Consider the following 12,974-nt stretch of genomic DNA (forward strand, 5'->3'; position numbering starts at 1 on the left):
GGCCGCGGCGATCCTCAGCGCGGGGCGATCGTCAGCGCCGCTCTTTTCTCTCGCCGTTCGCTGCCGCTGTCACCCCTGCTCTCTTTTTGAAGAATGTCCGCGTTGGCGAGCGGAGAAGCGTCCCAGAACGTGCGGAAAGGTAGCGGCGGGGTGAGGTGAGCGGACCCCGCCCGCCCGGCTGAGGCGCGGGCCCGGCTGAGCGCTCTGTGCTCTTTCAGGGAGAAGAATCGTGAAGTCCCGCTACCTGCAGTACGATAAGAAAGAGTCCAGTAAGGTACTCGGCACTCTGGGCTCGCGGAATTACGAGCGAGGCGTTGTGTGGTGTGACATTGGCGCGGGGCGGGTCGGTATTGGAGGGGGGCTTTGGATGCTGCCCGCGTTCACTCCTGTCTGCTTTTTGGTCGTCAGAATGCTTCAACAAAATCCCTTTCGTCATCGACTTCCAGTGCATCTTCCACAGCTAAAGCCAGACCGGCGCTCACTCAGAAGTCTGAGGTTTCTGGTAAGTCTTATAGAAGGATTTCGAATTCTGTTGTTTTCTTGATGTTTTTCCAGCATCTGAAGCTCTTAACAACTTTAAACATCTGATAAGGTGATGTTTATATTACTTACCTCACTGCTATCTCTAAAGGAATTAATGTGTTGGATTATGCTGTGGGATTAACAGATGCAAACTCTTGTCGGGATGTTATCATAAAACACTAATCTGGAAATGTTTAGGATAAAATTCTGAGCTACTTTATCTGAGTAAGCTAGTGACTACACAACTGGTGCATATCAAGTGAATGTGAAAAGTTCACCCCATACTATCAAAAGCTGTAGTAATTGGACAGATGAATATGATGGGAAAGATGCTACCACAAAGGTGTGATGACAGAAGGACCAGCATGATAGAAAGGTGCCATAAAGGAAGGGGAGAAGAACGTTCATCATATCAGAAGACTCTGGACAAGAACCTCACCAAGGAGGAATCTCCAGGCAGAAATCCTTCCCTAGGGCCAGTCAGCCCTTAAATGAGCTCTAAGAGAGGTACAGCCAGGCTCCACCCCTTCCTGTCTCACAGCTGAATTGCCTTCACCTGTGCCCCCAGGGCTGACCAGGTCCTTTCCCCGGTGCTCAATCAGGCTGTGACTCAACAGTTCCCATGCAAAAGCATACAGAGATGTGAGCTTGTACAGTATCTGCTTTAATTTTAGTCTGACAACAGCTTCTTTCTACAGGTGTTGCCTCTGGCTTGTTAAATCAGAGTAGTTTTGGGAAACGTGACCTACAATCCACTTTATTAGATGGAGATAAAGTTACTCGACCAGACCTTGATCTTTCAGCTATTAATGGTAAATCTCTATTCGTATTTAATTTCTTATTTTATTAGTTTGAATATATTAAGTTGATTATAGATTTCTACTGTATTTGCAAAAAGATGTTATTAAATAAGATAAATGTTTATTTTTCAAGTTTATTTAAAGACGTTAGAAACTTTAAAATATTCAGAGTTGGAGTTAACCTCTCACTTTTTGGTATCTCTGGGTGTGCTCTTCTTTTTTCCTTTTAAAGTTAGGATCAAATATTAAAGAAAAAAGTAACATCAGGCCTTTGTAAGAGATAGGGAGTGTTGGATAAGAAGCCCTTCTGAAAATTGTGCCACATCTATCTCTAACTGTTACCTAAAGTTACATACTTACCTTATCCACATTATCTCATGAGCACAATAAAAAGCTGAAAATATAGCACAGTTAAGAACACTGGTAGATGTGCCATCTTTAAATTCTTAGTGCCTTTGAAGAATCTGATGTCTGTTGACCTACCCCCATGTATTGGTAATAACTTTTCTCTTATGACACAGATAAAACTGTTCTCCAGAAATCTGCAAGTTCAAAGGCTTCTTGCAAAACAGATAAAAGGGCATGTGTAAAAAAACAGAAATCGGTGAGTCTCTGCTTCCATTTGTTAAGCATCTTTGTTTTGGAATACACGAAATGATAATTTTCTGTTTCTCTAATGTTGGTAACAACCGTTCAGGTTTGTGGGCTGCTCTAAAGCCTCAGGGCAGTCACCAGATGAGAGCTCTGTTGTACTGCTTGAAACGTTTGTTTTGTTCTTTAGGTGTCAGTCTCAAAGTTTTAACATAGCTCATTGTAGTAAAACCATTTGCTCCATTTATAACATTTCTTCAGGCTAGTTCTTTATTCTTTTTATGCTCCATTTTAATTACACCATTTATCTTTAAATATTTCTCAACCGTTTTTTGTCAGGAAACTAATTCTACCTAATCTCCCTCACTGCTAAGTCTTCAGGTTCTATTCTGGTGTTTTGGATATCTGCTGGGAACAGTGTGGAGATTGGATGATCAAAGAATATACATTTAGTTAATATCCATCCAGGTGACTGTTGCTGATGATAATGCTGATTCTGGCCACAAACTGGACTTTCAGTAATTTATTTACATCCTGAAAATATAGCTGTTTAAATCCCACAACTGATCCAGAATTTTCTTTTTTTTTCTTTTTTCTTCAAGAAAAACAATCCTGTTGCTGTGGGGGCAGAGCTAAAATCTCAGGAGCTGATTTTAACTTACCTAATAATGAAGGTGAGTCAGTCAAGTGTGTGGTGTTTCAGGTTAAAAAGAAATTAAACAACTTTCATATCAAGTTGTATGCATTCTGGTCCATGAAAGTCAAATTGTTATGGTTTTGTGTGTTCTAAACTACGTGCTCTAAAACTATGTGATGGGTGTGCCTTGAAAACTCTCAGAGTGAATTCTGTGCCAGTTTATTAAGCTGGTGCTGGTTCTTCATGAAGCAGGGACATACTGAAGTTCCAGGGAAGCAGGAGTAAATGCTTGGAATTCAAGGCTGTGGCAGTGATTTTGTGTTGTTTTTTTTTTCACTCAGTAGTATATAAGTGTAGTTTTCCTTTACAAAAAATATATTAATTAGGAGTTTGTAGACAAAAGGGAGAGAAGGCTTTAACTTAAGTGTACTAGACTTGTATTTGTTGCTTCAGATTAAGTAAGTTACCTTAGTTATGGATGTCTTTTGGATGTAACAGCAGAGGAAGGATGTTGCTCAGCTTGAGGAAAAAGCAGAAGAAAACTTGTTAATGTTGTGTGAAGAAAAAGAGAGACAACAGGAGAATCTCTATGAGTTGAAGCGTGAAATTCTGCTCAGAGAGAGAGAAGAGAAGCTTGATGAGGAGCTTGTAAAACAGGTGGGCTTTATTACAGTTCGTTCTTCTATGTTTAAACAATCTGTTACGTTGTTAATAATGTACTAATAGCTACTAGATTGTTTGGATGTAATAATCTACTAGATGATTTCTGTGCTTTTGTGGCCTGCTGAGGCACAGTTTTATGCATCCGTAAACATCTACTTCCTGCTGTAGCGTGTTGTGCTCTCTAGTAATCTAAACAAATGCCTTTGTCACTTTTTTGACCCTCCCTGATGGAGGCAGGAAGGAGAAGTTACTGCTGTTAGGCAAGGGGCAGCAGCACGAGTTGCCAGAGCAGTTTACATCTCCTGTGCATTGACTGTATACATCTTAAAACCACACTGTGTTTTGTAACTGCAGGATGTTATGACTGGAGCAGAGATGCTAACCCTTAAATGAGTAGAGAGCAGCTTCTGTCATACTTTTGTATGTTAGACATAATAGTTCTGATCTAGTTGTAAGAAGACAAACTTTTAATGATTTTCTTGATAGCAGATCATCTGTAGAAGCTAAAGCCTCCATATTTTCTCAGTGTTTTTAGTTTGTTGCATCAAATTAGAAGGGAGGACGTTTTGAACAACTAACTGAACATATGCTTGCTTTTATGTATGTACAAAATGGCTGCTTTGTGAAGAAGTGTTAATTCATCATGTCTTTTTCAGATGGAAGTACTTTCTCCTCTTGTTCCTCTTCTTGAACAGTTTAAAGAGCAGTACAAGAGCTTTGCAGTTGCTCTGGATGCCACTAGACATAAATTACCCATTAAAAACATTCACATAGAGGGAGATATGCCAGCGTACCTAGGTATGAAATTATATTTAAAATATACTTTCAGAAATAGGTGCTTTTATATGCCAGACTTGTTATCTTGTGTTTTCTAGACCTGCTTGTGGTCACTGGAGCAGTTTTGGGTGCCATTCATAGAGTTTGTCTGAACGCTGGGCTGCAACATTTGTCCTGTGTTTCGATATGAATAACTACTGTCTCCATCTAACCATTAAACTGCTGTCAAACTTCTTATCATATCTTTGGGAGAAAATGAACTTTCTAGAATTAGGACAGTCTATATAAACCTTTATATTTTATTTTTTAACTGTATTCATTCCATTCTTCCTTGCTTGCTCTTCCCAATGTGCAAGCAAGGTGAAAGTCGTAGAAATACGGTGGTGTCTTTTTGTTTCTGTTTGAAGGGCATGGTCCCATGGACAGACTCACTTGTGCTTCCTGCAGAACTTTATCCTTCCTTACACTTCAAAACAAATGGAAAGATTTTATTGAAAAACATAAAATTCTTGTAAGAGGTCTTGGAATATATAAAGCACGTATTTTTTGCTTTGTGAATGCTAGAGGAAAGGACAGGGTAAATTTCAAGTTGGTGCTACTTTCCAATATGCAATTAGTTATGGAATTTGGGGGTTTAAAGCTTGGCTTTTTTCTCTTGCATCTGTGTCTGGTAAAATTCTGTGAGGTGCTCTGAATGAGCTTAATTAGCAACTTGAAATAGCAGAAACGGGGTTGTTGCTGTTAGTCTCTATAGCTAAAAGTAATTTGGCTTTTCTGATTTTCTAAGCCAAGCAGTAGTTTGTGTCGTTCACTTGTTCCTCCTTACTGTAGCTATTACATAACCTCGTGTTATCAATGCCTCTGCATGCATTTAAAAAGTTTTTAACATCTCTTATATTGTAGACAAACTGCAAAAGCAGTTGACTGTGACACAGGAACTTCTGGCAGAAGTTATGCCAGACTGCTCAGAAGAAAGTGCAGAAGTGTTCAGTGAACTGCAAGGTACTGAAGAGGTGTTTCAAAAACTGGAGAAAGAACTTCGAAGGTATTTACAACAGTGTGAAAAGTCGCTGTGTGTTCAGAGAAAAACGTGTAGCTCTCACCCTTTGTATCCAGAGTGGATACTGGAGGATTAATTGAGGGAATAATCCTGCTAAGTTGCAGGCATCTTTGGTTCTGTCCCTACCCTGCCTCTAAAGGGAGGAGTTGTTTTGTTTGGTCTGTGTAATCTTAGTTGGACTGCAGGACTACTGCAGTGTGCTGCCTTGTGACACTGGTAGGGAAGCTGTGAACCTCCACGTGCATACCGTGTGGTTTAGTCGAAGTCATCCTCCACTGTAACTGACTTCACCTGCTTAATTTGTTCCAGGAGCTTCACACAAGTGCAGAACCTGTCGTATGAAGCTAATAAAGAAGTTTCGCTGCATAATCAAAGAATGTGTGAAGACTGTCATGGCGTAGATGTTGTGAAACACTGGTACTTCAACTGAGTGTCCGTGACTCGTGTGTTTTATTTTTGTTTGCTACTGATGGGTGGGTAGAGTCAATGTCAGTAGGCTTGTATTTTTTTCTTTATTGTCTTTGATTTGTTCTGTACCCTTGCTTTATTTATGGACATACAACACATCCAGCTTTCCAGTTATACCAGAATATGAAAGCAGCTACGTGTGTGACTGATATAAAAATGGAGGTTTCTTCTGCTTACCCATAAGGAGACTTTTTTTTTTTTAAACAGCCATTTCTGTGACACCTTTATCATCACTTGTTGCCTTGACAATATTGAAAGTTAAATCAAATGTAATTCTTAGCAAACATGAATAACGCATTCTTAAACTCATTTTACTTTCTTGCACCTGGCTTCAAGTGCCCTGGTTTGCAACTCTTCACAAAGTAGTGTTCCTTACAGGGCCACGTACCCTTGTGGCCCTGTGTTTTTTGTACTGTACATTTTTTTTATCTAGTTAGGAGAACCAGGAGGAATGCACAGCATGATCATTAATCACTTGGTGAGCAGCTTCCGGAGGAACTCTTACTTGCCCCTTGTATCTGGATTTTTCAAGAGGAAAAGCAAAGAATGAGGCTGATGAACAGGAGATGGGTTGCTTGTAACAAGTAGAGTTTTGGTAATTGTTGCCTAATTGTCTTGTAAATAAATTACTAAAACTTAAATGCTTTTGTATTGATGCTTTCTCTTGAAGTACTTTAGATCTTTATTTTAAAATAAAGACTATTTTTTCACTGCTCGATTAGGAGCCATTGTGTTTGAAAATCTTCATTGTCTCCTAAAGAAGCTTTCGTTTCCACCTGGCTTACGTAGGGCTAATATTACACAATGTGTACAGGGGAGGATTTCTAGGCATTAAGTCCTAAGGGCAAGTCATGTCCTCCTGGCACCCAAAGCTCAGATGCCAGAAGATTGTGAACGTGGAAGGAAACTTCTAACCTAAATACTGCGTAAGTGCTGGAATGAGAAAGGTAATAATCTGTTGGAACATAGATGCTAGCTGTGGAAATGGTTTTTTCAACATGCAAGTAAATGATTTAGATTTTCTTCCTGCTGTTAGCAGAGGTCTGGATAGATTCTGTCTCCTATTATTAAAAATAAGATGGAATTAAGCTGTGGGACTGGATCAGTAGAGGTGTGTATTGGATGAGAAGTCCACGTATGACAAGCTCTTAAGACCTTCATTGTATAGGATTTCAGTGTCATTGTTTCATAGCAGCTTATCCATGGCGTGGTGGGGGGACGGTTATTTGCAGATGTTATCTTTTATTTCTATTTATTTTAGCTATGTTAGGTCAGCTACACCTGATAGCTTACCTGTGTGTGTGTGCTGCCTTTTGTGCCCCACATCACAGACAGCTGCACACAGCAGGATTGTATTCCTGTGCAGGAGGGCAAACTGCACCTGCAACGTTCAGCACTGGGCTGGGAGCTTTGCTGCACGGTCAGGTCAGGGTAGCTGTAGGTCAGCAGTCACTCTGATGGCTGCAGAGCTCAGTAAAAAGGGCCGTAAGTGATAACACTTCTGGTCAAACTGCAGTTTTCCCTAGCTGAAATAAATGCTGGGCTGCGTGTCCTCGTGCCTTTAACCTGTTTGATGGAACTGTCATTGCAGGACTCGGAAAGTTACCAGGGATTTCCTAAATTCTGGGGGGGTGTGGATGGTATCATAAAGTTAATCAGGTCTTAATTTTGTTTCTGCACCATCACAAGGCAGAATGGCTGTCCTAGGATTTATCGATGATAGACTTCACCGCTTATCTTAAAGAAAAAAAATTACAGGACATACTTTTAAATTAAACCTTTCGTCTTCAGTTAAGTGACTTTCTACCACTTTTAAGGGACAGTTTCCATCTGAAGAATACTGTGTGTGTGCTGTGACTGCAGTGCTAGGTACACCCCTTCACTCAGCTGTTCATCCTTTGGGTGAAAGAAGCCTTACGCAGAGTTTCAGCTGCCTTCTGGATTTTCTCCCTCTCATCACTTTCTAAGCTGTGGAAATGCAGTATATCTGTAGTGACGTTCGGTGAGATGGAATGCTGCTGTGTTCACCCTGAAGGAGGGTGGGGGAGGAAAGGTTCTGGCTGTGATGGAATTAAAAAGCTCTAAATCCCAGGGAAGTACTCCCTTGCTGCTGCAGGTGGCAGTCCTTATCCGCACAAGAAGCCCAAGAACTCAGAGCTGAAGGCTGACGGCACAGAGCGGCGAGGAGCACGAGGATGTGCTCTACTGCTTCGGAGGAATCACAGCGGTGGTGTAATGGCCATTCTTTCCTAAACTGAACACTGTGTGAAGCTTTGTTCCAGTAGTGAACAAACGTCAGGTAAAGCAGCACACCTCTGCAGGAAAAGACTGTAATTTGGACTTTCTTCCCCATTGGTTTAATGGGATATTGGTTCTGATTGATTGTTTTGACTCTTTGAAGAAACAAGAAGTCTTTCAGGTTCCTCCAACACAGAACAGCCACAGGCACTCCATGCTGTCACACAACAGTGTAAATCCAAACCAAACAGCTGCAGGAGCCGAGCAGATCTGGCACTGCTGACTTCGTGTTTCCCACCAACGTCCTGACAGCATCGCGTGCTCTGAGTCTGCCTGCAGTCCTGGGCTCTTTTCCTTCAGCTTATTGAGCCCTTCTTACTTTTGCACCTGGAAATACTGATGTCCACATCTTCTGCAGTGTTTGTAATATTGTTTCAATGCCGATTTACTTTTGTTCTATTTAAATTTTTGGAGTACTTAATTCCTGTGTGTTCATCTTTTGGACCAGAAGTTAATATTTCCAATTGTTAACATCAGGTTGTCCTGAGGCTTTGTGTCTGTGTGTGTCTCTGTGTGTGTATACGTATTGTTTGGGGCATTTTTCTCTTCTAAAAAGTGAAAATAATTGTGTAACAAGCCGAGTAGGTCTGAGAGCTTGTGGGAGTGCATGATGGAGATGCAAGCATTTATCCTCTGCAAAATTGTGTTCTAGTGTGTACGAGGTGATTGGTGAAGATCATTCTAAGCCAGCTTTGCACTGCACAGACTGCCTGGCCTGGGTTGTGGTATTTCTTGGAGAGTTCTGTCCTGGTTGTTTTAACCTCCAGCTCAGGAAGGCTCTGATACAGCGTTTTTTGTTGTCATTCCTGTGCTGTGATAAGGTCATCAAGGGTCAACATAAGGAATCACCCCTTTTTGCCATTGTGCTGCAGTGGAGATGCAGCTCAGGAGATAATTGAGGCCTGTTTGTCTCCTCAGCCCTACAATGCTTTGTTTGTCCCAGCTGCAAATGGAGCTGATTCTTTGCTCATCAGCAGCAAATAAGTATCTCATGACCCCAACAGATGTTTCTGCATTTTAGGCTGATGAGAACTTGCATGGTTACTGCAGACTGCCCTGCCTAAGAGTAAATAGCATTTTGTTGGAGATCCGGAAGCTCATCCTGAACGTGATAAACAGATTTCTGGCCAGACTGCAATTGCCAGGATATGAAGAGTGTTCTGCAGAGGCAGAAGATCTGAACTGCACCACTGAGCCACACCAATTACACCAATTAGAGCATTTCCAGTGATTGGGAGAGCGTTCCTGCTCAATCCACAGAAATAATTTCAGATTGCTCCTTCCACTGTATTTGTGTGTGGCCTCTCAAGCAGGTACAAGGATGGAGGACTTGCTCTGCAGAATAGCTTCAAATCAGTTTCTCTTAAAATATTCCTGTGAAAGCATTTCTGTGTATATCGGCAGTTTCTGTATGAATACCTTACCCTCTGTAGCAGAAATGCTGAGCCTGAAGCACCTGGTGGGAGGGCAGGGCCAGCCCAGGGGAGCTCAGGTGTGTGCAGTGCAATGCAGTGCAATGGAGTGCAATGCAGCTGAGTGACTGGAGGGGCTGTAGCCAGGATCCCCCCCTTCCCAGCCCTCATTTAAGGGCTGGCAGTGAAAGTAAGGGGAGCTTCTAGAGATTCTCTCCTTTGTTTCCATGTTCGCACTATTGCGTTTGGGCTCATCCTCATTTACTGCAGTCTTCTATGCTTGGCTACCAAGGGACTGGCGCAGGTGCAGAAGGAAAAGGGAGAACAAAAAATGGCTTTTAAAGCGAAGATGCTGTGGTGTTTTTTTTATAATGCTGCAAAAGTTAAGTAGAACCTTTCTCTTGTCACTGAATTTTTAAGGACTGACACAGATGTGTTTTTCCCTTGGGAAGAAGGGACCAGTGGTTCGGGTTTCCCTTAAGCCAGAGATCTCACTTGCTTGAGGAATACCTCTCTCACGTAGTTTATTTATCAGGGTAGAACGGATTTAAAGTGTATTCACAGCTTCTATGCAGTGCAGCCTCTTGCTCACCTCTCTGACACACCACACAGCCACACGAAGCCCTGCACATCCTCAGCCTGGACAAGTGCCTGAGATTCCTCAAATGTCCTGAGCAGCAGAGCTCCTTTTTTTTGTAAGCCAAACAAAAATCTGAGCTATGCGCCGTGTGAGCGGTGGTGAATACGGCCCATAGATGCGACTGATGAATCGGTTTTATACATAAGAAATGCTTACAGAACTTCCCTTAAGCTTCTAACTGTTCCCAGATGTGGGCTGAGGCGGCTGCTGGAATTCCATCACCTGTTGCATCACACTGAATAGGACTCATTTTGGCAGGCACAGAAAATTCCATTTCAGTAACTAAATAGTTTGAAATGATGCTAAAGCCTTTTTTTTTTTTTTTTTTTCCCCAGACCAAACTTATTCTACCTTCATTTACAGGATAGCACGTACTTCCATAATTAAAAGACTTTGCAACCTGCAGAGGCAGCAATGGCCTTATTTCCTACAGTCAGCAAATGTTGAACCGAAAACCTTCAATTCTGAAGGAGTTTCAGTGGCACTTTGTGGTGAGTTTTTACTGTACAGAGCTCACATCTCAGGTGTGAGTCTGCAGAGAGCAACTTGTGCATCTGTGCAGGTGGGTGGGTGATTAATGGTGGTGGTGATCATTCTGCGTTTGAAAGCAGGATGCTATTACACTCAGAACTTACCTGATCTCAGCAGAGCTATTAATGAAATCATTGTTTGGATTGGTGAGCTGCTGTACATCAATTATGGACTGCTTTACCACAAAAAAAAAAAACAAAAACACAAAACCAGCAGAGATGCTTTGTTTTCACTTTGCCTCCTTATTGCCTTTAATTACAGGACCTGCTGTAGATCCTACCCTTAGGAGGGAGGCTCACATCAGTGCTGCTGCTTTGCAGGTAGGAGAGCTGAGGCACGCAGGGCTCTGAAGGTGTATCTGAGAAGATGAGGATGCTGAAAAAGAGTTTGAAATGGTCACATTTTATCTTTGCCTTTTTCAGTCCCGTTTGCCATAATAAAAACGTTCTCATTTCAATCTGCTTTCTAGTAAGTTGTGTCTCATAAAGCCCAGCTGGTTTGCTTGGGAAATATTTTTTGATGAGTCTGAAGGAGAGTGAAGAAGTAAGGAAGGAACACACTTAATTCACTACTAGTGCAAGGCTTGTGAAGAGAGCGGATGTCTTATTTATGAATTATTTACTAATTAACCCAACTTAACAGAATGTGTTATTACAGAACTGCCTCACTAGCCATGGCCATCACAGTTGACGCACTCTCCTACTACAAGAGGAACAGCACCATAGGAGGTACAGTAACACAGCCTGGAGGAACGGGAGAGCAGAGCAGAGGCTTTATGTCCTTAGAGGGAAGATGTGCAGGGAGGGCTTCGTTTTGACTTTGTGTTTTCTTGGCCGTGTCTTCAATTTCTGACAAACAAAAGAGTCCCCTGGTAGCTCTCACAACGATGTTTGTCATCTGAAGATGCATAAGTGATGAAGTGAGCAGGAGAGGAGTACTTGTGCTTGAACAGACAGCAGTGAGCAAAATGGACCTGGTTTACATAATGCTAAAAGCTGCAAGCAGCTCCAGGGCATTCCGCAACCCCTCCCACAGATGAGCTGCAGATAGGAAAATAGTTCTAAAAACTGCAATAACCCTTCCAAAGGCAAGCCTTAAAGACCTCTTATTAATTGGTAAGTGTGTAATTTGGATGTCCTTACTGTATTAAATAAGTTGTTATACTCCACTCCAACCGGGGCAAGTCTGAAAACGGTATTTGTGGACAAACTGAGGCTGAGGATTAGCGTGTATTAATTAATGCTTTAATAAAAAGGCTTAAAGAGGTGATTTCTTTAAAACTTTTCAAACGGGCTTGGCTGTGCTGTTATCTCACATCCAATCCTGAAAGCTGCAGTGGGCCTTGCAGAGGTTGCACTCCTTTTGATGAGACCATTGAGCTGTCCTCTATGGAGTCTTAGCTGAGATGTGCTTTTTTTAAAGGCTAACATGCAGGAATAGTGCTGATGGTGATGATATTGCTAACAGTATCACATATTCAGAACCATTTTGCAGCTTAGCACCTTTAGCAACTCGATGTGCTTTTTTTTTAGGAGCCAGAAGAGCCTTTGGGAAAACATGAAGTTGATTTTTCTGATCCAGAGTTCTACTTTTGCAGAAGAAAAAGAAATTGCTGGGCTCTGCGTAGTGATTTATTTATTTATTTTCTTAGAAGAAAGAAAAATGAGTTTCAAATAAATAACCTACAAAAAATAGCTTCCCCTCCCCCTCCACCCCCCCATTTCCTGGTACTTTAAGCCACGTCTGTAGTGCTGGGGGGAAAACCAAATTCATGCTACCACCTCCACTGAGGGTTTCATTAATTGCTGGGGCAGAGCCGAGCTGTGTTGCAGCATGTCTGATCCCGGGCTGTCTCCGCAGTGGTTGGAGGAACAACTCCCTGGTGTGTGTGCTGTTTCTGCTGTCCCTCAGAGTCGTGGTATTCATTTTGTCACCTTGAATAACCGCTGCTGTTTGGATACGGGTCCATGCATGCTCGTGCATCTTCCTGCTGAGAGCAGCAGCTCCAGGGTGCCTGTTTGTAATACTTTTTTTTTTTTCCTTGAGCGGGATTTTTCTTCTGTGGGTGACATTTTGTCCATGAAAACAGCTTTGCCCTTAAGCAGCCGAAGAGATGTATGTAGAGACGGATCCCTAATGATGCATAGGGTAAAGTCTTCGACAAAATAAGCAGAATTAGAAGGAAAAGCGAGGAACGAAGGGCCGGGCGCTCTGCTTTTCCTCGGTCTGTGCCGCAGCCCGGCGCTGGGCGAGATCCCCGTCCTGTCGCGACCCTCCGGGTTGGGATGGAGGATGGAGGCGGACGGATCGGGGCCTGCGGGCGGAGGAGGACGGAGCAGCAGCAGCGCTGGCGGTGGGCACGGAGTCGGACAGCGGATCTCCGGCGATGCTCGGCGGAGCGCCTCCGAGCCCAAAGGCTCCGTTAATAGAAGCGGAGCGCGGCGTGCAGCGAGCCGAGCCGGGCTGCTCAGACCACGCGGGGACGGAGGAGGAAGGTGAGGGCTGCGGTGCAGGTGCCGTCCTCGCGGGGCTGCCCGGGTCCGCAGAAGAGGAGCAACGGCTGCGGCGGGAGGAG

The 12,974-nt window shown here is 42.9% G+C and overlaps 2 protein-coding genes across 3 annotated transcripts in view; both read left to right on the forward strand.

Moving 5' to 3' along the window:
• On the forward strand, positions 1–6,236 carry HAUS8 (HAUS augmin like complex subunit 8). 2 transcript variants are annotated; one of them, XM_010725065.3, is made up of 10 exons: positions 1–139; positions 219–274; positions 409–502; positions 1,221–1,334; positions 1,844–1,926; positions 2,516–2,587; positions 3,049–3,207; positions 3,870–4,011; positions 4,894–5,035; positions 5,360–6,236. In XM_010725065.3, exons 1-10 carry the CDS (start codon positions 94–96, stop codon positions 5,478–5,480), a joined length of 1,029 nt encoding a protein of 342 aa, XP_010723367.1. In that variant the 5' UTR covers positions 1–93; the 3' UTR covers positions 5,481–6,236. The 2 variants fall into 2 exon arrangements, with proteins under 2 accessions (XP_010723367.1, XP_031413011.1); XM_031557151.1 differs by having other exon boundaries at positions 3,052–3,207.
• Positions 6,237–11,072: 4,836 nt separating this feature from the next.
• CPAMD8 (C3 and PZP like alpha-2-macroglobulin domain containing 8) overlaps positions 11,073–12,974 on the forward strand; it is a 45,177-nt gene continuing 43,275 nt past the window's right edge. The window contains exons 1-2 of the mRNA XM_031557090.1: positions 11,073–11,127; positions 12,637–12,894. Coding sequence (XP_031412950.1) covers positions 11,073–11,127; positions 12,637–12,894 — 313 coding nt within the window. The remainder of the gene's footprint in view (positions 11,128–12,636; positions 12,895–12,974) is intronic.

Source organism: Meleagris gallopavo, chromosome 30 (genome assembly GCF_000146605.3).
Source record: "Meleagris gallopavo isolate NT-WF06-2002-E0010 breed Aviagen turkey brand Nicholas breeding stock chromosome 30, Turkey_5.1, whole genome shotgun sequence".
Classification (NCBI taxonomy): Eukaryota; Metazoa; Chordata; class Aves; order Galliformes; family Phasianidae; genus Meleagris; species Meleagris gallopavo.